This window comes from Xenopus laevis, chromosome 3L (genome assembly GCF_017654675.1).
Source record: "Xenopus laevis strain J_2021 chromosome 3L, Xenopus_laevis_v10.1, whole genome shotgun sequence".
NCBI classification, from domain to species: Eukaryota; Metazoa; Chordata; class Amphibia; order Anura; family Pipidae; genus Xenopus; species Xenopus laevis.
Genome location: NC_054375.1, coordinates 55,613,333 through 55,636,382, shown reverse-complemented (window position 1 = coordinate 55,636,382; position 23,050 = coordinate 55,613,333). Strand labels below are relative to the sequence as shown.

General features: G+C 37.9%; 2 protein-coding genes across 7 annotated transcripts in view; both read left to right on the top strand.

The window, feature by feature from the left end:
• The window catches only part of LOC108711002 (coiled-coil domain-containing protein 87-like), a 35,989-nt gene extending 23,800 nt beyond the window's left edge, over positions 1-12,189 (top strand). For both annotated transcript variants that reach the window (XM_041586248.1, XM_041586249.1), the window contains 9 exons: positions 831-958; positions 1,402-1,516; positions 2,756-2,859; positions 6,657-6,772; positions 8,179-8,213; positions 8,745-8,849; positions 9,876-9,990; positions 11,192-11,334; positions 11,603-12,189. In XM_041586248.1, the coding sequence (XP_041442182.1) occupies positions 831-958; positions 1,402-1,516; positions 2,756-2,859; positions 6,657-6,772; positions 8,179-8,213; positions 8,745-8,849; positions 9,876-9,990; positions 11,192-11,334; positions 11,603-11,719 (978 nt within the window). In that variant the 3' untranslated portion in view covers positions 11,720-12,189. The remainder of the gene's footprint in view (positions 1-830; positions 959-1,401; positions 1,517-2,755; positions 2,860-6,656; positions 6,773-8,178; positions 8,214-8,744; positions 8,850-9,875; positions 9,991-11,191; positions 11,335-11,602) is intronic.
• A 1,393-nt stretch (positions 12,190-13,582) lies between these two features.
• apaf1.L (apoptotic peptidase activating factor 1 L homeolog) overlaps positions 13,583-23,050 on the top strand; it is a 46,632-nt gene continuing 37,164 nt past the window's right edge. The window contains exons 1-4 of one of the 5 annotated variants that reach the window (XM_041585085.1): positions 13,583-13,671; positions 16,183-16,429; positions 17,434-17,623; positions 21,964-22,161. In XM_041585085.1, coding sequence (XP_041441019.1) covers positions 16,292-16,429; positions 17,434-17,623; positions 21,964-22,161 — 526 coding nt within the window. In that variant the 5' untranslated portion in view covers positions 13,583-13,671; positions 16,183-16,291. 5 annotated transcript variants of the gene reach the window in all.

Below are 23,050 nucleotides of genomic sequence, written 5' to 3'. Positions count from 1 at the left end.
AATGTTCACCCTTTAGTACATTTAGCAATTGAAGTGTGGATTTTAGCAGTTTTATGGTTGCTTGAATGCTGTATTTTAAGTTCAAGATCTCAAAGATATAAAAAGAAAGACAAGTGAACTAAGCCCTATATATATATATATATATATATATATATATATATATATATATATATATATATATCTATATATATATATAGTAATCTCCTCATGGTCACAAGAATTGAACTTGCATTGCAGCCCTAAATAAACCCAACAAATGAACTTGCTTTTCCACTGACATAATATAATAAGAGATTTTTTTGTTATTTGCACTGATCCTAACAAGCCTTACATCATTTCAGAAGGGTATTATACAATTTAGTCTTCTTTGCAATAGACAAGTTTAAAGGAAAAGGAAAGTGTAAACCACTGGGAGGTGCCAAATGTTAGGCACCCCGCCCCCCTCACTGTAATCACTTGCCTGATCCCCCCGGGCCGGTGATCCTTTTAGCACAGAAAACTGTAATGTTCCAAGGTTCTTCTGAGCAAGCACCACAGAGCGACACTCTTCTTCCCCTACTTTCATTAATACCGGGGACAGACATATGCACAGTGAAAAGCCAGCTTTTTTGTTAAAAGTGGCTTTTCACTCTCCTGCGCACGTGTTTCTGCACAAAGAAAGAAGATGCAGGAAGAGGTTTGCTGCATTTTTGGGTAAGAAAACATTGTGACATGAGCTTGAAATTGAACTTGTTACAATTATTAAATTATTGCGTGTATAATCTTTTTCATTTGTTTTGTTTAAAAGAAAATGTGTGACAAAAATGTCAATTATCTTAATTATCTTATAGGATTTATTAACAGAGCCTCATGCTGTAAGCTTGGATTTCTCTAAATGTGTATCATCAGCCACACTAACCAAGAGAAAAAAACAGCGTGTGATCAACAAACAACTGGACTCTCTTGCCCCCTATAACAGGTACCAACAAGAATTTTATTTAAGGTGATTTTTGCACAACTATTTACCAGACATGGTTCACATGAAAATAATGCATGCAGGTGGGTAACATAAGGGACTCAATCAGCGCATTCAAAGACTGCAATGTGTCCAACTGTGATTTGCTACCAATGTTACCATTCATTTGCTTGGCTTTTCTCCTGCATGTCTGTGTGTCTGCCATAATCCAACATCATGGGGCCTGAATGAAAGGCCAATCAGAGATGAGAACTTGATGTCAGCCTGCAGGAAGCAAGGCCTTTTCCTGGGTGTATTATTATGAATTTGACTCTTAATTAGTTATTAACAGTCTTTGTTGGCAGTTTTAATTAGCAGTACATTTTAAAAATGTGTTTACCCTGTGAGTAATAGAATATTTATTTGCTTAAATCAAATAATATTACTTTTTTCATTTGGATAATCAGTTCAGAACAACCCTTAACTCTGGATAAGGAAGTTTCCATGACAAGTGACTCCTGGCTTGTTTGGTGGAAATCAGCCATCAGTTCCGAGGACTACATGACCTATTTACACTCTCAGGTAAAGCATATTCAATATTAATATGGTAACTTAATATGGTAACTAGCAGAGGTTACACAAGAGACAAAGCCAACAGCATTACTCAGACTCTATTTCTACTGATCCAGAGGAAACTAATTTAAAGCTAACTGATGGCCCTTGGAAGAAATCAGATGAAATAAAGTTACAGATATGTTCTTTCTCATCCTAAGATTGATAAGCGTGTATCACATAGTTAGAGACGACACTAGATACAGATAATTGAGTGCCAAATGAACAAAAATAGTTCATAATCCAGCCACAAGACTGTGTGCACCTTTAGTGTTCTATTTATTTAAGTCAACATTTCAGTTCTGTTTAGAGAACCTTTCTCCTAGCAGAACTCTCTCCATTGGGCAAATTTACTAAATCGCAAAGCAGGGAACGCTAGGGCAAATTCGCCAGTGTGACATAATTTCGTTACTTCGCAGATTTACTAAAGGTCGCTGGCGTAAATTCGCTAGCAAAGTGGACCTACTCTAGCTCTACTTCGCACCCTTACGCCAGGTGAAGTTGCGCTATGGCGAAGGGACGTAACTACGTTAATTCACTAACTTGCGCATTTTACTGAATGCTACCTCTTGAGCCAGACTGGCATTCGCCACCTCAGACCAGGCAAAGTGCAATAGAGTAGATAGGTAGTCCCAAAAAACGCTGGCGTCTTTTCCTTTTTTAAGGGTGATAGGCTGAAAAAGATTGTACATTTTTTTGGGGGCACCCTCCTTCCCCCCTACATTTCCTAACATATGGCACCTAAACTATACAGTGGGCACATGTATAGGGCAAAATAACAACTCTATTTTATTTTATGAAGCTTTCCCAGGCTTGTGTAGTGTAATGTATTTGGTGCTACATATACGTCCATTGTACTTTAACTTGGCGCCTTATGCAAATTAGGCATCGCTAGCATAACTTCACTTTGCTTGATGAATTAACGCTAGCGCAACTTCGCTACCTTTCGCCTCCCTGAGCGCAACTTCGGATTTTAGTGAATAAGCGGTGCCCTGGCGAAACTTCGTCTGGCGAAGTGCGGCGATGGCTGCGCTAGCGCAACTCTGCAAGTTAGTGAATTTGCCCCTTTGTCTTGAGAACGATTCTCTGAGCAGAACCATAACATTGACTTTTTCATTTTTTTAGCTCAGTTAGTGCTCCTATATTCATGTTGATAGATAGATTATCATGTACAGTGATGTATGCTAAATACACTGTTTCTCTTTTCAGAACTTGGACTACTTGAAAGTGATCTACCATTTATATAATAATGATTCTGAAGATGAAGAAGAAGATAAAATTGCTTTAATGAAGGAAAAAGAACATCAGAAAAGGTTTGTTCTTGATTTCCTCTGGTTTACCTATCCCAACTTACATATAAGGTTAGATGAATTTACTGCATATGTATTATCACCTGCAGACCCAAGTAGTGACACAATACTATAAGTCTAGCACTTTTCCTAGAATTGCAACCGACTAAACACAAGGCGGTGTCTTCCCATTGAATACCTTATGTATCATGCCTCTTTTTTATGTGCTATTTACCTTGTGCTGAGCCATTTCCATTTCCTAATAGTTGTAGTATTGATGCCTGAGGTTGGTGCCCTCACAATCTTATACATATGTTAGTGCCCTGCACAGCAATGTAATTCATTGTTCACTAGACCTCCACCTAATTCATGACATTTTTAGTAGGGATGCACAGAATCCACTATTTTGGATTCGGCCGAACCCCCGAATCCTCTGTGAAAGATTCTGCCGAATACCGAACCGAAACGTAATTTGCATATGCAAATTAGGGGTGGGAAGGGGAAAACATTTTTTACTTCCTTGTTTTATGACAAAAAGTCATGTGATTTCCCTCCCGCCCCTAATTTGCATACGCAAATTAGGATTCGGATTCGGTTCGGCCAGGCAGAAGGATTCGGCCGAATCCAAATCCTGCTGAAAAAGGCTGAATCCTGGCCAAATCCTGAACTGAATCCTGGATTCGGTGCATCCCTGATTTTTAGAATATAAAATAATAAACATTCTGGTGTCAGATTTAGTTTTTGCCTGCACTTTGCTGGCATAGTGAATTACTTTATAAAGTCTGGGGATATTCTAGGAAAATGTATGGTTTTTGACCAAATTTTGGGCTTTCCTGTGTGCTATGATAGTTATATAGTTAAGTTGTGTTGAAAAAGACTAAAGTCCATCAAGAACCCCTCCAAATGAACCCCAATGCACTTATATACACATGCTTATACAGATCTGTCTATACACTCACATTTATAACTATATGTATACCATTATCTATAATAACTAACTGTAGTCTTGGATATCATGCTTGTTCAAAAGATAATCAAAGCCCCTCTTAAAGGCATTAATAGAATCAGCCATCACCCAACATCCCCCTGCAGGGCATTCCACAACCTCCTCACTGTGAAAAACCACCTACGTTGCTTCAAATAAAAGTTCTGTTCCTGTAGTCTAAATCGGTGTTCTCTGGTCTGTTGATCTTTTTTGAACAGGAAAAAACAGTCCACCGCTATAATCATGTCCGCTTGTAAGCACCTTTCCTCCAGAGAAAACAACCCCATCCTTCACAGTCTACCCTCATAGTTTAACTCCTATATCCCTTTTAACAGTTTAGTCTCTGCACTCTCTCAAGCTCATTAATATCCTTCTTAAAGGATGTCAACCCAAAAGATATTTTTTGGCTAATAAAAGAAAACATAATTCTAAGCAACTTTGCAATATACATTCATTACACATTTTCTATGGTTTTTTAGGTTATTTGTATATGTAATACTATTGAAAGCAGTGTTTGTTTGTCCCTCTCTATTCTCTGCTCTGATGGCTCTGGCTTTTACGACAATGTAACACAAGCCAAAGAATTGACAGACCTGTCTGTTGTTTAAAAAGTAACAACCAGGAGTTAAGCAATTGTTGCTTTCAATAGCAATTACATTTACAAATAACTTTTAAAGCACTAACAATTTTTAATAAATTCGTATTGGAAAGTTGCTTATAATATTAGGCAAAAAAATTGTTTTTTGGGTTGACGTGTCCTTTAAGGACTGGAGCCCTAAACTGCACTGCAAAGGCAAAATTATGTTTTCATCTCTAAAGTTAGTGCCCTTTTTTATGCAAGACAATGCTTTATTTGCTCTGGTAGCCACTGAATGACACTGTAGAATTATACAGTTTGATATCCACAAAAATCCCGTAGTCATTGATTAATAGGTTAAGAAACAAAGGACCAAGGACAGACCCCTGCTGTGCTCCACTAACAACATTGGTCCAATTTGGAAATGCTCAATTTTCTTCATCACTTTTTGTAACCTATCCTTCAGCCAGTACTCTATCCAAGTACAAATATTATGTTCCAGGCCAATATTACACTGCCATCCCAGACTCTAGGTTCCTGCTCACCTCCTCATAGAAAGCAATTAAATTAGTCTGGCAAGAGTGTGCATAAAACTATGCTGGCACAAACTCATTGTATTGTGATTTGCAATGTATTTAAGTATCTTATGCCTTATTACCCCTTCCAAAATATTTTCTATCACTGATGTCAGAGTAAGAGGATTATAGATTTCAGGCTGAGAACGGGATCCTTTGAATATCGGCAATTCGCCAATCTTTCGGCACCATGCTAGACCTCAAGGAATCCTGAAAAATTAAGTAAAGAGTTTTAAGTTTCGTAGCCTTCTATTTGTCAAAGGATGAAATTTTGCTTTTACCCCTTCAAAATCGTGTCAGTATCAAGTAAATGCTGCACCCGTAATCGTTCATTTCAAAGCCCCCCGCAAAGCCGCCTAAAGCCCCACAAACCTGCATTCACTGACACTCCAACACTGCTAAAAGACCATCTGAGACGTTTCAGTGCCGCTGGGCTAGGGGCAGCGCAATCCTTCCATAGGCTGATTACGAATGAAAATAGGAATTCAGCCTATGGAAGGATCGCTTTGCCCCCCAGCCCAGCGGCACTAAAGCAACCCAGAAGATTGTTAGCAGTGTCAGCGGGTCTGCAGCACACAAGTTCGCGGGCTGGGGGCAGCTTTGCTGGGGGCTTTTCTGGGAACGATTATGGGTGCAGCATTTACTTTATACTGACACGTTCTTATGATTTTTATAGGAACGTGTCAGTATCGCTTTAAATGGTAACCCTTTATACAAGAGCTGCAAAATTCCACTCTGGCAAACAGCAGCAAGTTCACCATTTGATAAATACAGTATATTCCACAATATCCCACAGTGTCTGTCTACTGGCAGGTGCAAATTTATGTAGCAGATACAGGGTTGCTTGAACTCTGGGAGAAGCCAATGCATTGTGAGTAAATAATAAATGAGGCCCAGTATGTTTATTGTTTTTTAAATACATAAATCATATTAGTACTGCCTCTTTAAGCTTATGTTGTTAGTAATAAAAACCTTTTATTTTTCAAATATCATATGCTTGCAGTCATAGTGAAAGTCAATATATGCAATCAATAACACACGGGTGTTTTCCATACATATTGCTGTACTAATAACTAAGAGAACATAGATGGATTATGGATCAGACAATTTAGCCATACCTTTCCCATCAAACCCCATTCTTGTAGTGGCAGAAATCTGCTGGGAATTTACATGGATCCATGCCAACAGAACTTTATTGGAATATATAATTATTCTATTTGTAGGGCTTATTATTCCACATTCATTATTATCCAATAAAATATTGGATTTTTTCTGCTTAGCAGTAAGGCAAACTAATTTATTCTGAGGCAATAGTAGCAGATATGCACCTGTCCTTTTTCTATACATTTGTGTGTTTCACTGCAGTAATGGATAGGACTTTTTTTTCTAAAAATCCACAGAGATTTATAGAAAAAATGTTCACTCTCTGCCACCCTGTAGCCCCCTAGCTATTGTTTAACTATAGCTCCTAGTAGCCACCAGCACTAAAGGCTGTAGTTCAGTGCCAGCTGGAATATTACAGACTGGATATCTTTGTTTTATATTTTATATTTTGCCTGTAATACTGGAGCCTCTTTCTTATTTCTTTGCTCAGATTACTCTTTTTTTCTAAATCTGGCTCTGCAATGTAAAACTGTTTTTCATTAGACCTTAGCAAATAACTATTTGAAATGTATGTTCATAGGGAACAAGACAAAAGACGTGCAGAAATCCAAGAACTGAAGCAAAAATATACACCTGGCATGTGGAACATTAATAGTGTCATGCTCGGTGGCCTTGGGAGAGATCCTGTTGTTGAAGGTAAAATATATAGTGAATACAGTATAACCATAGTAATATTACATATGGAAGATAGGTTGTAAGAAGTGATTTCAAATAATTACATTTTTTGCTGTGAATAACAAAAACACTAACAACACATTGTTTTTCTGTTAAATATAAAACTTGATCAAGCTACAAAAATGTATTGGCTCTCAGAGCACAGACATTTTTGGGTCCCAGCATGACAAAGCATGCAGAATAAGAGGAATAGGTGCAAATCCGCCTATTTCTTGCACCCAAACATTTATATCCCTGTGCAGCCCTTTAATTCTCAAGACCCTGGTGAGATCACGACCCGTGTTGATAGGGGTAATTTACTATAAAGAAGAGAAAGTGAAAAGTTCAAAAACATGTGCAATGTACCTTTTTTTGCACTTTGCACACTGCCTTCCTTGTATAGGGAAAGAGACCTGATGCAGTCTTAACCTGCAGCCTCCCCAATGAATACAACATTGCCTGTATTCAGCAGCACTGTAATTATTCAGGGGAGGCATGTAAACATTCCCCCTCTTGCACCCTAATTTTGCGTCACTTATATGCATAAGTTAGGTAGTGGCAATGTGGGCCTGTCCTAGCCATAAGGATGTGACTGGCCTTCTCCATCTGACACTGCAATCTACACCTAGACTTACGTTGGAATTTTTTTATGAGGTTCAGAGTACAGAGTCAGGGCTTAGTACTCTTGCACTCCTTCACCATTATTTGTAAATGACTCTTAATGCGTTTTACAAGCTGCTCTCGACAGTGGCTTGTGAGCTCTGACTCACTTTAGCCATGGGTGGGAGTGTCAGGATGCTGCTAACATTTTCCTAAAATGGTCAGATGCCCAAGTTCTAACTCATTTAAATGTCGCTGTACCAAAGAACAGGAATTTTATTCATTTTATTCCCCAGGATATCGGTTCTTGGGGATAAAAGGGAAAAGGTTAGTTAAAACATATTTTTATACCCTTCATAAATGCAAAATCTGGGGATTTTATTTTTTAATTCGAAATATTATTGTGTGTGTGTATATATATATATATATATATATATATATATATATATATATATATATATATATATATATATACACACACCCCCTAAGCCCTATTAATTTGGCTTATTTTCAGTAAGGGTGTATATTGCCTCATTAATCAAATCTTAATCAGAGGGAGAAAAAAAAAATTTTCCACAGACATTCAGGCACAGTTTAACTTTTTCATTTATTCTTCCATTACTGAATTACTTACTCATATTCAATTTTATTCCCTAGTTCAGTTTTCTCAAAAGAGTCAAACAATCAATAACCATTGAGATTTTATTAGGATCTGTGGAATGGATTGCTTGGCATAATAACTGAACAAAACTGTGTAACATTACATTTTCTATGTTATCATTTTTCAGGTATGGAACATGACACAATGGAATCTGTGTATCAGGTATTTGAATTGCTAAATTATTTTTCAAAGAAACCACACACACAACCCCTACCCACAGATCAGTTGCCCCAGTACTTTCTAATGGGAAAATAGAGGCATTTTGCAGAGACAGAGGAGAGACAGATCACATGGGTGGGCATGACATTACTTTGCTAGTGTTTTCCCAGCTGCTTATGTTCAGCAATTGCAGAGAGTGGGTTTCTTGGTTCAATAAACTTGAAGCAGATTTACAAGGTATTGTATGCACCACAAAAACAGTTTTACAACCTGAACTCCCAATTTCAGCCCAAACCCATCCAGACAGTGGGTCCTCGGTTAACCCGCACATCACTACTAGTGAGATAAACAGATAATTCAGATATGGAGGTTATTTTGGAAGGGTACATGCATCATATGCCTGCCACATCCTATATTGTATTACAAGCACACACTAGTCCACAATGGAGCATATTTTAATGAAACATACTTATGTATGCATACTGTACATATTGTTTTAAGACACTCAAACTTATATGTTTCTACCTTCTTCAGAAAAAAATAGATGCCATATGGAATTCATTACATATTCCTGAAGAGCAGAGATTGGATATGGCGATTAAATACAGTTTCAGTGAATATAGAGACATTTTGCCACAGGTAATATTTCGCATAGAAAAGTTTATTGTTGTAGTCAGTGTTTTATAATGTATGTTTAAATACATATGTCACTTTACAGTGAATCCATCTAGAATACATACTAAGAAAAGATTTAACATACTATGACAGTTGATTTGCCCTGAGACCCAGGAGGGCTGTATACCCTCAGATTTTCATGTAATATTGTATTTATTACAGGGGAATACAGCTTTCATTACAGGTTATGAGGAAAAACCTAGGGGGCTTTACCTGAAAAGTGCCATTTGCAACACCATAGCCCCACTGATATTGCTATTTTATCATTAACATGTATTTATAAAGCACTAATGTTTTCTACAGAGCTGTATAGCTGAAGGGTGTATACATCAAAATACAAATTACATAGAATATTCATTGATAAAGATGGTATAGAGCCCTTATCACTCCTAGAAAACTACCTTCTGGCTTCTTGTAATGGAATATTAAATAAATTAAACCTTATTCAAGGCTAAATAAAACTGCTTTTTAAGCTGACTTAATAATACTTTCACAGATGGCTCTGAAAGAAAAATAGATCTACTTTATCCTCTTAATAGTTCCATTAGGCAAATAGATTGTTAAAATAATACATTTAAACCACTCATCTGTATCACCAGTAGTAACCTCACACAAGAGTTTGCTGCCCCCCCCCCCCAATATACCATGAAGGGAGAATGAGCATCAGTAATGTACTGCAGAGGCAACAGTAGAACGAGAACACTGAGAATGAAGAACAGAGAAGACAGAAAGACTTTGGGTGAAGCAAAAAGGGTACAGAAAGAACAGAGAGCATAGAGTTAAACTGCAAAGAGAGAGTATGATAGGATGGAGCACAGGAGAAAGGATAGAGGAGCATATAGGAAAGAAAACATGGATATATGGAACAATTCACAATTTATATTCTATTGAGCTTCCTAAGAATTAATATATATATGCGTTTAACCTATATAAGTGGCATCTCATATACTCTGCAATGTGCCATTTTCAAAACCTTCCATTATTTATTAGGCAATAAGCCAGTGGGAAAAGGTAACAGAACTTATCAAGAAGAGGGAAAAGCTATTGGCAGAACTAGAGACGTTTGAAAGAACAGCTTCTGACCCCAACAGATTCTTTCAGAAAGGTAAAGAAGAATATAATCTCAACATGAAATGTACTCTCATATAAAAATGTTATATAAACAGGTATTATTTGTAGGCGATCACCACCAGTTTGGCTTTCTCCAAGAACAGAGCTTTCACTGTGCAACAATACATTCTCTGTGCCACGTTAAACTTGTACTGTTGTAGGTGTAAAATGTACTGTAAGACTAATTAAACTATATGTAGATTAGATATAATATGCAGATTAGATATAAAATGCTTCTAAGTTTGCTTCAAGCATACACAAAAAAGTTTATGATCATATAGTTTCCAAGTCACCATACCACATTAATGTAAATATATTGTGCTCCATGGCTAAAGCATTGGTCTAAAACTTCCATGATAATTTAGCAACGTCACACCCAAACTTAAAAGCTTACTTAAAAGCATACCCCTTTGTTCATCATGAATTCAATTACGATATTTAAAAATGTTTTTTTTTTTAAATATTCATTGAACTTACTGTATATTAAACAACAGTGTATGCTGTAGCTCTAAAGTTGGCCTTATATTTTTAAAATGGGTGTTTGTCTTGGATATCTCCTCTGTAGATAGCTTACAGTATGCAACTAAATCATTCAGTGCCAGTGCTTTGTAATATTATAAATATTGTCATTTTATAGGATCATACATTTGTTTATATATTTTTTTATTGTTCCACCCATGCCCATTTTGCTGGGCGCATCATCTGGCATTTTTTCCCCACTGCTTACCATGCCTATGGCTACTATAAACCGTCAAGAAATACTCTCCTGACAGTTTGTGCATAGGTAAATTTAAACTTCATTAAAAATTGATTTTTCCATGTTTTGAAGGGTTTCTTAAACTTTTGGGGATGAAACTTAAATTAAGACTGAGCAATAGCTTTACAACCCAAGCTTTCACTTAGAACTACATATCTCCATTTAATTACTGATGTCTATCATAGTTAGACTTTTCAGTACAATGGGTGGATCATGGGGACCTATTTTTGAGTTTCATTCCCTGGTGTATGTGCAGCTTCTGGCACTTCTTCTAATTATTACTATACAGAAGTTATTGCTAATGGAACATCTGCCCTATTATCATGATTTGCCTTCTAAAAAGTAATAAAATAACAATTCTGACCAACAGCCTTGCAGGTTATTTTCTAAATCAGTACTTTATTTTGCTGTGCTTAAACAATGTTGTTATATATTTCAGGCTACAATGGAACATCTATGGCGAGACTGAAAGAGTCTAAGGAAAGAGAAAAGTTGCACGCTCTGTTGTCTAATATTGATAGTAAAGTGCTTGAAGTATTACATGTCATACAGAAGACATATAATGATCAAGTCAGTTTTAAAGTAAGTATTTACACATTTATTTCAAACTATTTGAATTTTAAAGCTTTTCCATAGCTTCATCAATAGCCAAGTACATATGAATGTTGAATATACTGCACATTCGGTAACAGATGTAAAACCAGTATACTCTTCATTGGTTATAAAAGTATATCTCCCACAATCCCACAGCAGTCTGCTGCTGTGGTTCTGGGAGTTGTGGTATAACAGATGTAGGATCACACATCAATCATGCAATGTATATAATCTATACTTTTGTTTCATCTTACAGGGTAGACCTTACAATGAAAAACTGCACTGGGACAAAACAGAAATGCTCTACTGGCTGCAGCATGGTCGCAATAAAAGTTTATTTGAGAAGGATATCCAAAAAGATGAAATAATTTGAAAACACAGAAATACTAAAATATGTTTCTAGACCAGTAAATAAACCGGAACTCAATGTTAAAACTCACCAGTTTTATATTACGATACATATTTGTTAAAGGGCAAACATCAATTCTCTATAAGAATCCCAGAAGACTATCCATGAGATGTGTTTTGGACTAGAAAGCTAGACTAGAGAATATGCGGTTGGATCCCTATACCAAACTGGTTACATTTGTGTATGAAAACCATTTGTAATATTAAGTTAGATGTGCTGGAATTTTCACATTAGTATTTGCATTCCATTATTATGTTACAAGAGATGATGAATCTACAGTATATAAATAAATAATAACATACATTCCTTCCTGGAATCATGTTGATATTGCAGCAACCTTACAGTCAGATGCTTTTGAGCATGCATTCATGCTAATGTTTTCAGAAGCAATGGGGATGCGCATCTCTTTAAATCTCCTGCCTAATTTCCAGTGCTTACAGGGGCTTGAAAAAGGGGAGGCAGGCACGTGGACCCTCTGGCCATTGGGTAGCCTAGTTATTGCTGTCATTATATGACATAAAGCTGGAGAAGGGCCACTCTGTTGCCTTATACCCAACAGTGCTGTTTGCAAGAATGTATGTATGCATATTTTTATTTCTATAGCTGGGAGGGTAATTTACAGACACAAACTGGAGAGACATTAAGTGCTGTAGGTTACAGTGCCATATAAGTGCCAGTTCCCAGTTCAGGTGTTAAGCAAGTGCTCCAAGAGGTAGTCTTTGAGTTTAGTTCTGAAGACATTGAGGTAGACATATCTCCGGAGAAATTCAGGAATGGCATTCCAAATATAAGGAGCAGCAAGACAGGGTTTAATGTGGGAAACAGTAGTAGTAGTCAGGGCCGCCATCAGGGGGGCACAAGTGTACCGGGCCCCCCTTGGCAGTGCCAAAGATGTGCCGCCTCTTTGGAATCCTGAACCGCCGAAAAGCTGAAGTCCCGAACTGCCGAAGTCACAAAAAGAGCCGAACTGCCGAAGTCCCAAAGCCGTGAAAAGACCCGAAGTCATGAAAAGAGGCAAACTTGAAGTCCTGAAGCCACGAAAAGAGCCGAACTTGAAGTTCGGAAGCAGCAAAAAGACCCGAAGTCACAAAAGGAGCCGAAGTTGAAGTCCTAAAGCCACGAGTTCAGTTCTACTGAACACCAATGTGTGTTATTTTTATTTTTTGAAACCCTAGCCACCAATTATTATATTTAGATGGACCTTTCTGATAAGGCTTACTTAGTTTTAACCTTTCCTTCTCCTTTAAAGGAGAATTCAGCCCTTTAAGAAAAAACCCGTACCTCCCACCCCACATAGAGCCCCCCTCCCTCCAGCTTAACTGTCCCCCGGGGAAATGTCCCATACTTTATAATTACTCCTTGACGCAGATTCTGACATCGGAGTTCCACGCAGCCATCTTCCGGGTCTTCGTGTCTTCTTCCGGCGCTTCGGCAGTTTTCCTGAGTTTCGGCGCATGCGCAGTTGTCGCAAACTGGCCAATTGCTCCAACTGCGCATGCACCAACATGCCGATCTCCCACTCAGCTTGCCGAAGATGGCTGCGTGGAACTGCGTTGCCAGAATCTGCGCCAAGGGCTAAGTATAAAGTATGGGGCATTTCCCTGGGGGGGAGGGCAGTTTGGATGGGGGGTAGGGTTGCCACCTGGCCGGTAAAGATGATGGTAGATCCCAATGTTATTAATAGGGAAAAAAGATAAATATATATGATGGCCAGTATTTTTTTTCCAGAAAAGGTGGGGGGGGAGGAGGGAGGGGGTCTCCGTGGTGGGGGATACGGGTTTTTTTCTTAAAGGGTTGAATTCTCCTTTAAGGACCTATATGTTATTCAAACTTCACACAAAATGTCTGCTGTTTCGTAATGAAGAGAAATGTATCAGTGAACAGTGTTTATTTCACATACTCTGAATCCTGTAACGGTATGTAATGTGAGAGTGCATGTTGAGCAATGTCTCTACTATGTAACCCAATGTGACTCGCTCCGGCTGCAATCCTGTACTCTTTCCTCATAGCAGCCTTTTACCCACAGTGCTCTGGGCGGCGTGTCACTGTTGCTAGCCTGGGAAAGGGAACTGGGGCAGCGCTCAGTGTTCCGCAGTCCTGCCACTACGAGGTAAGCTGGGAGGGAGATGGGATCGCCGCCTCATGCTGCATTTTCAGTTCCCCCTGGCACTTACTAATCTATTCAGAGAAGAATATCGCAGGACGAAGTGCTTTAAGCAGTAGGAAGTTCATTCCCGCCCCTCCTTCTCTAGAAACGAGAAAACTGCATCAGAAGCGCAAAGTCAGGCCTGTCCGCTGTGGTAGAAACTGCAATGACCTATTGTTATTAAAAGACGCAATTGAGTAGCCTACGTTCAGGACAGAACTCTTTGGGCTGTCATTAGTGTTCCCGCCGCTGCCACAGTTAAAGAAAAGGTGATGTCACCGGGCGTAAGGTGTTGTGGGAGTTGTAGTTTCCGTGCTTAATAGTGGGAACATTGTTTATGACAGTAGTACGAGGACCTGAACAGGTAAGGGGGTGTCCTAGGATCCATAGCTGACGCCATCTCATGCCCAGTGAATACTCTGTATTTTTCATAGCATATGCTGAGAGGTTTGTGCAATAAATTCCCCTGCCAGGGCCAATGCTCTAAACTCTTCATTAAATGAGCACTTCCTTATAGGTTTGTTTCCCCATGACACATATATAGTAAGGAGGAGAACTGGGACGCTCCTAAAGTTTTAATTTGATATAAAAATAGAACTCACCATAGAAATAAAAAAATCTAATGACAAAGACTATATTTTATATGTGAAATATTTATAGTTCACTTAGGGTGTAAATGTTAACAGCCATTTTAAGTGCACAGTACCCTAAAGACATGGTGTAGGTGGACATCACTGTCTGGTGAGCACGCTATATTTAGAGACTCCATATCTGTGGGAAGACTAATTATATATATATATATATATATATATATATATATATATATATATATATAATACACAAAAGCCATGAATATCCTGTAAATTATATCCTTATAAACGGTGAGTTCTGATGTCATCAGTTATAAACGGTGAGTTCTGATGTCATTTCTGTCACATGACTCACTGAAATTCGTGTATTATAATAAAGTACCCCCAGTTGCAAAATATGAGGATATTAGAAGTTACCTCGGAGTTCCATGACCTGTATAAAAACACTCGGCCTTCGGCCTCGTGTTTTTATACAGGTCATGAAACTCCTCGGTAACTTATAATATCCTTATATTTTACAAAAGGGGGTACTTTATTCACTATATATATATATATATATATATATATATATATATATATATATATATATATATATATATATATATATATATATATATATATATATATCCAGGACTCCAAATAGCAAACATAAAAGAAAACAATGCTGATGCCCCCAGCAGTGACAGGGTCTGCTCTCCCAGTCACTATGCTCCTGTATTTGTGCCAACCCTGTTTGATTAAAAAATTATATATGATGACCTGGGAAATGTTTGGAGGGTAAAATGGACATTCTCTCACTTATTAACTTAAGGAAGTGCTGACAAAAAGCTCTCATGGCAGGAGCGGCCCTGGTGTCAACAGAATATTTTCTGTGGGAGCAAGTAAGCTAATATCACATAGGGTAGCATCCCACTGAAGATGAACCTATTCATGACAATGTAGACGATACCCTAATTAAGGCATGTCTTAGGGTGGGAAGTAAAAAAAAAATGTTTTGGGTTGTTGGAAATTAAATATACAAACCATTTCTTGGAACTAGCTGGAGAAGTCAGGATGGGGCAGCTGCCCCCTCTACCCCCCTTCTGCGGACACCCATGCATGTGATAATAATTTATTATTTGTGGTTTATGGGTTATTTAGCTTTTTATTCAGCCGCTTTCCAGTTTGCAATATCAGTAATATGGTTGCTAGGGTCCAAATTACAGTAGCAACCATGCAGTGGTTTGAATAAGAGACAGGAATATGAATAGGAGAGGCCTGACTAGAAAGATGAGTAATAAAAAGTAGCTGTAACAATAAAATGTGTAGCTTCACAGAGGATTTGTTTTTAGATGGGGTCAGTGACCCCATTTGAAAGCTGGAAAGAGTCAGAAGAAAAAGGCTAAATAATTAAAAAACTATAAAAAAAGGAATAATGAAGACCCATTGCATAGACATATATTTATATTGAGTAGCACAGCCACTTTCATTAGTTGACCATGGAATTTATTGTGTAGCACGAGGTGGTACACACTACATATGTGTGAAGCCAACTTTGCCTTTTTTTTTTTTTTTTTTTTTTAAAGAAGGATTAGCTGTGTTTATGTATTTTATCTATCTGTCTGAATTAACATATGATTAAATACATTCAAATAAAATAGATTAAAGTGTGAGTTATATAATTGTGTATTGTGTTGGGATTTTACTTACAGGCCGCCCTAGCTATGGTGCTGTTAAACTGCTTCCTAAATACTTGAACGAAAAGAACCAATTTTACATTCGTTTACAGTCGTCATTGGTATTGCTAAAAGAGATTGCAGAATGGATGAGAAGGCTCGAAGTCTGTTGCTTCAGAATCGAACAGCGCTGGTGAGGGACATTCGCACAGCTTACATCATGGACCATATGATAAGTGATCAGGTCATTACCCCAGAGGAGGAAGCTCGAGTAAAAGCTCAGGTTAGTCATTTGTTTCCCATTAAAATATATTGTTTCTCTACATAGTGAAAATAATTATTACAATTGGATTGTCCTTAAGTTTCCAAATCTTTGTCACGGTACTCCTCAACAGGTAGCAGCAGCCAACGTTCAGAGTAGTAATAAAGTATCACCTGGAGAGTACGTCATATATTTAAATCATCTTTTCATTTTTATTGCAGGTAAAACATGCACAACATGCACCTGATGAAGGCGAATGTGCCGTAACATGTTGTGCATGTTTTACCTGCAATAAAAATGAAAAGATGGTTTGAATATGACGTACTCTGGGTGATATTTTATTACTACTATATGGAATAGCCTTTATGAATATAAATATACCTAAGCTTAAACTGGAGAATGGCTTGCATTAGTTCCTTGAACAAAAGTGAATCAGTCTTTCATGCTTGTCCTTCGTATTTTCGCAGATATTGAACTGGTGTTGTAGACATTCATGAAGTGTAGTGTTAAATACAGCTTCTATCTATAGGAGCGTGACAGTTTTTGGCCAGAGGCCATCTGAAGCCAGCGGGATGGTAATGCCCTCCATGTCCAGAATTTCAGGGAAGGATGAAAACTATATACGTGTATTGCTTTTTATAGTGCTTAGTACATATAACACACATAAGTGTATTCCATCTGCTGCCCTTTTAAGATATCCTTCTAATATGTGTCAAAATAATTGTAGCCTTCCTTAATTACCATGTACTGTATATATTTATTACTATGTTGTATTTTTCCAGTCATCTAGCTAACAAAACACGGGCAACTTCCTTTTCAGAAATACAGTGTCTGCCTGATGCACAGTTTTATCTACCTTTCTGGAAGCCAGTGGCGGAACTACCGGGGGAGCAGGGGATGCGAGCCGTACGGAGGGGGTGGGGGCCCAGCTACGCGTCACGCACCAGGGCCCGCCCCTCTAGTTACGGTACTGCTGGAAGCATGACCTTTTGTATCTCATACATGTCTTTTATTTATGTCAACAGCACACTCAGGTGGACAAAGCAAATTTCCTCATCAATTTAATTCTTGGAAAAGGCAAGCAGGCATATGTTTCTTTTTATAATGCTCTGCTTCATGAGGGGTACAAAGACCTTGCTCTTCTTCTTAAAGAGGCTGCTAATGCTGAGCATTCTGACAGTACCAAGAGCTCAAGCAATGGAATTACTTCATATGGTATGTTGGTATGTTACATGATTGCATTAGAAGGCTAGTCTTGCTAATCTATTACATTTTCCCTTGCATGTTTATATAACATAGGAACTTGTGGAGAATTTTAAGTAAATTAAAGGACCAATCTGCCTTCCCGCAGCTCTCTAGTCTGGAATTGAAATAATTTTATCGCTGGCGTACTATTTACGCAACCAGCCAAGCAGAGACTTGAGAAAGTGAAAAATTATTTCAATATATCATTATTAAAATTTTATAAAATATTATAAAAAATGTATAAACCAAAACTACAGAATTTGTCTTTTCTCTTTGTTTTTGTTTGCTGTATTTGATATATGTTTATGCTGCATACATTTTAATGAAATTAAGTCTTGGGCAGATTTATTAAAAATTGTGAGGGGATACAGATGGATTTCCAGTAAATAGTTTTTATTTTATAATTTATTTACATTTTCCACACTGTCAGGACATTTCTTAAATTGACACACTCATTAAAACACCTCTGTCCTTTGATTACAATGTGTTTGACTACTTTAAGCAGTCATCTACTCTGTTTTGTTAAATGGGTGTTTCTACATTAGTTAACTTTAGTTAACTTTTAGTATGATGTAGAGAGTGATCTTCTGAGACAATTTGTAATTGGTTTTTATTTTATATAATTTTTGGGTTTTGAGTTATTTAGCTTTGTATTCAGCAGCTCTTCAATTTGCATTATAAACAGTCTGGTAGTTAGGGTCCAAATTACTCTAGCAACCATGCATTGATTTGAATAAGAGACTGGAATATGAATAGGACAGGCACTTACTAGAAAGATGAGTAATAAAAAGTAGCAGTAATAATACGTGTGTAGCCTTACATTTGCTTTTAGATAGGATCAGCAATGCCCTTCTGAAAGCTGAAAAGAGTCAGAAGAAAAAGGCAAATAATTATGAGTTATGAATTATAAGTTTGAAGGAAGTTGTTTGAATCGATACAATAGTTGCAAACATTCCATAGATGTTGCTGGGATTTCCTATGATTTCTGAATGATTAGCATTTCTATTCTGCCTGTTTCAAACATTCACCTGAAAATGTTACCTGGTTGCCAAGATTACTAACCCCAGCAACCAAAAAATCAAACTTTGGGTCCAGTTAAATTTTATTGCTATTAGTTCATGTCTGATGATCTTTCATCAGCTGTCAAACTGCTGCCTGGTTGCTGGAATAATTAAACTCTAGCAACCGGATAGCAGTTGAAATTCCAGCCTAATTGCAGAACAAAAAATATCATTTTTAAAATAATAAAGACTGATTGTAAATTGTCCTAGAATTCTGCTGCCTACATCATACTGAAAGGTGACTTCAAGTTCAACAACCCCTATAACGATATTCTTGTCCTTAAATTCACTTTTTTTTTTCCTTCTAGTTCCCATATTTTCAGTCATGTTAATACCACTTTTGTTTTGCTGAGAATGCGGCTCTTATATCCACCGGTCTATTTTCATTCCTCCAAACCTCAACACTCTTTAGCTGTTATTATGTTGAAATGTATTTCTGTTTAGATTTTTTTTAGGAAATATTGCTTTTAATATCAGTGTAATGGGTATAGTACTATATTAATAACGTTTACAAGTTCACAGGATAACCTTGAGTTCATGTACTGGAATAATTTTAGTCACAAATAAAACCAGTGTTCCTACCTGAATAGATATGGAGCAGTTCATGATATAGCATAGCCAACTTCACAATTTGATTTATTTATTCATCTGGTTTCATTAAAATCCCTCACATCCCTTGTGTTGGGAGCCAGAGAGATTTATTATGGTTGAAGTAGGCATTGTGTTAATTGCACAAAATATTGGTCAAAATAGGGCAGTGATATAACTCGGCTGTGCAAATAAAAATGACAATTCTTCTTAGAGTAGGAGTATGTTATACTGCTATCCTGCTGACCCCTAAAAGGTAGAAATGAAAACCAATAATACAACATTGTGTAGTGTTTGTAAAACTTGTTAATTAGCCATTGAGTTACAGTTCCTAGTGGATTTTGACTGTAATAATTATTTTTAAATATATGTGATATTGACTAATTACAAGTTTTTTCTGATGTGAAGAATACAGCAGTTCCCTCGATTTGGTCTTCATCCACAAACGCAATAAATTTAAATGCAATCTAAAAGTCTGGTCAATGACTGATAACCTCAAGGGGCAGCAAAGTGTTAGTATGTAATGGTGACACTGTGTTGAATTTAATGGGGGCATATAATTCCCAACACCTTTGTGAAAAGACCTCAAACTGCTGATCACCAACTCTTGTAACCTTCTCTGATTGTTACTTAAAATACAATCAGAAGTGTGTTTTCTGTTACTCTTTCCTTTCTCTAATTGGAAGGAATTTCCATTCCATTTATTAAACACGGTGCCACATATGAAGGTAAAATGTAGTCCATCGATGTTCTGGGCTAAACCAAAAAAAGGCATTGTGTTCCTGGTGTAGTCAAGCTTTTGAGCTTTGGTGATGTCTTAATAAATAAAGTCCAAATAAAATAGCATCCTAGCACTTTCAACCACGGTTCCTCAATGGATGGTTTACAGGACGAGGAAGGGATTAATCACTATGGTGGTGCACTGGCTCTGGGAAATTGTTGTTTGTGGTGGGACTTAAAGGAGAACTAAGGCTTAACTAAAGAAGTAGGCTAGAAATATGTTTTGAGTTTCTATACCAGCCCAAGGCAACCACAGCCATTTAACAGGGAAGATCAGTGTCTCCAAAGATGCCCCAGTCGATCCTCATCTTCTTTTCTACTGATTCACTGTACATGCTCTGTGCTGATGTCACTTACTGAGCTTAGGGGCCGACTCAAAATAAATAGTACACATAGAATATAGATGTCACAATATAAGACTGATTAGTAATTAATATAGATAATTACTACATGGCAGCACAGAAACCAGTACAGCTAGCTAATTAGTCATGTAGCATCCGTTTATATTTCAGACAAACGTCATTTTCTGCTTGATAATTTGCAACAACCCCTAAGCTTAGCTTCTCAACAGCTGCTCAGAGCCTACTGAGCATGTGAGTGTTGCATACATTTCCAAGATGGTGACCCCCTGTGACAAGTTTGAAGTCCTGGATCATTGCTGCTATTGAGAAGCTGAAACTTTAGGCTGGTGCAATAAATTCAGTATATAAAAGATGGCATTTTTGGCCATATTTATTTTTAAGGTTTAGTTCTCCTTGAAAAGAGGGTGCTCTTATAAGGTAGTTATAGGAAGGGGATTGGTTGCATGGCTGTGGGTGGGAAGGGGTGGAACTGAGGATGAATGATGCAGTGAGACTGGGGGCAAGCGAGGGTGCACTGCTGTCAAGGTGGACATTAACAAAACTAGGTGGGAAAGGGTGCAGGTGGTGGAAGTTTGTTACTGCTTTAAATGCTAAAAATTGTATTTCAACTGTATTTCAAAAATTCTTCTGTATTTTGTAATGTAAATACATCATACGTAATAAAACTGAATGTTTCAGTAAATTATTTCAGGGTAAAAAGTATATGGTCATGGAATTCGTCTAGGACATTTAACATCCTAAAACCTACTTGCCCCCTTATATTCCCTATATATTTTATAAAGCTGTGACAGCTAGTTATATGAAAGTATTTTGTTACAGACCAGAAACTAGGAGTGTGCACATTCTAATCATATGTATGGCTTGTAATGTGATATAAGTAGCAGCTGTGCTAAATTCTGCCTACTATATGCTTTGCAGGCTCATGAGACACACAAGGGGTCACTTGCAAAACACAGGGTGCAAAACATGGGCACAAAGAGAACAAAACAGTTTTCACATTTGGAATACACATTGAACCATACTATTGAACTGACATTTTTAACAATAAGGGCTAGTCCACACGAGGAGATTCGGGGAGATTTTGTCGCCTGGCGACTAATTGCCTCGTCTTTTGAGCGACTATCTAACCGAACTGCCTCAGCGTTTTCCCCCATAGGTTGCAATGAAAAGTCGCCTGCGCTAATGCACACGCATCAATGCGTTTTCAATAGTTGCCAAAAGTTGTGAGGCAACTTCGGGAGACTATAGAAAACGCATTGCCGTGTGTGCATTAGCGCAGGCGACTTTTCATTGCAACATAAGGGGAAAAACGCTGAGGCAGTTCAGGGAGATAGTCGCTCAAAAGATGAGGCGATTAGTCGCCAGGCGACAAAATCTCCCCGAATCTCCTCGTGTGGCCTTACCCTAAGCCTAAGGGATATGCGTTTGTTAATTTTTGTTTGTATGCCCTCTGTAAAACATTTATTGGTTTATTCATAGCATTATTATCCCTATCTGCCTTCCTTCTCTGTTATCCTAGTTCAAACCGTACTCTGTGAGGGAGCTGTACCTCAGAGACCAGTTGTGTTCGTCACACGGCCGAAGCTTGTCACTAAGATACAACAGAGCCTGTACAAGTTGAATGTGGAATCTGGCTGGGTAACCGTGTACGGGATGGCTGGCTGCGGAAAGTCTGTCTTGGCTGCAGAAGTACTTCGAGACCACAAAATACTAACTGGTAAAAACTGTCTGCATGTGGCAATGGGTCCATAGCTTAGTGTAATGGGGAAGGAGAGGAAATGATTTATAGTTGGGCTTTTTTGTTTTGTAAGAGGGTTAAACTTTTAAAAGAGAAGATTTTTTCGCAGGTTTAAAGGCAATCTAATATCTTGGGGGCAACGATTTGTTAGGCACTCCTCCCTAATTATAATTGCTTAGTAGAGATTGCTTTTTTGTTGTATAGCATGTATTGCCTTGTACTTTTTTCACGGGTACAGTATAACGTCATGGCATATGTATGAAAGGGTTTAACTATAGGACTTTTCTTTTCTTGGAGGACTATGTGATGAGCTGTGATTTGGACTATGGGGTGGGACCTGGTGAGGTACACTCACTCTTTGCAGGGGATATGTGGTTTGTGTGTTGTATTACAAGGCAAGAGAGGGCCCAAAAATTGCCTCACTTACAAAGAAAGTGCTACTGCATTTTGATTCCATTGTATTAGTTTACCTTTGGCAAAGGTTTTTTACTGCATGTGCAACCATCGCAAAGGATATGGTATGGTGGCTGGTGCACCCCTAATGTATTAATATGGATCATTTACATGCACAACCGATCTTTTCCCCACGGTGAGTTACTTGTTAATCTCCTTTCATTGAAGGTACTTGCATCAAATTGTGATCCTTGCACTTTTGTATAGTTGTGCTCGGCTCTTTCCACCATTGTTTTGAATCAAGCTCTGCTGTGCCTATTGATTCAGAGGGTTCCCTTCCAGCCAAGCATTTATAGATGCAGAACACTTGTGCGTAGGGTTGCCACCTGCCCGGTATATTACTGGCCTGGCCGGTAAAAATTAAGCTTGATCCCAATGTTATTAATAGGGGAAATGCATAAAAATATAGGAAGGC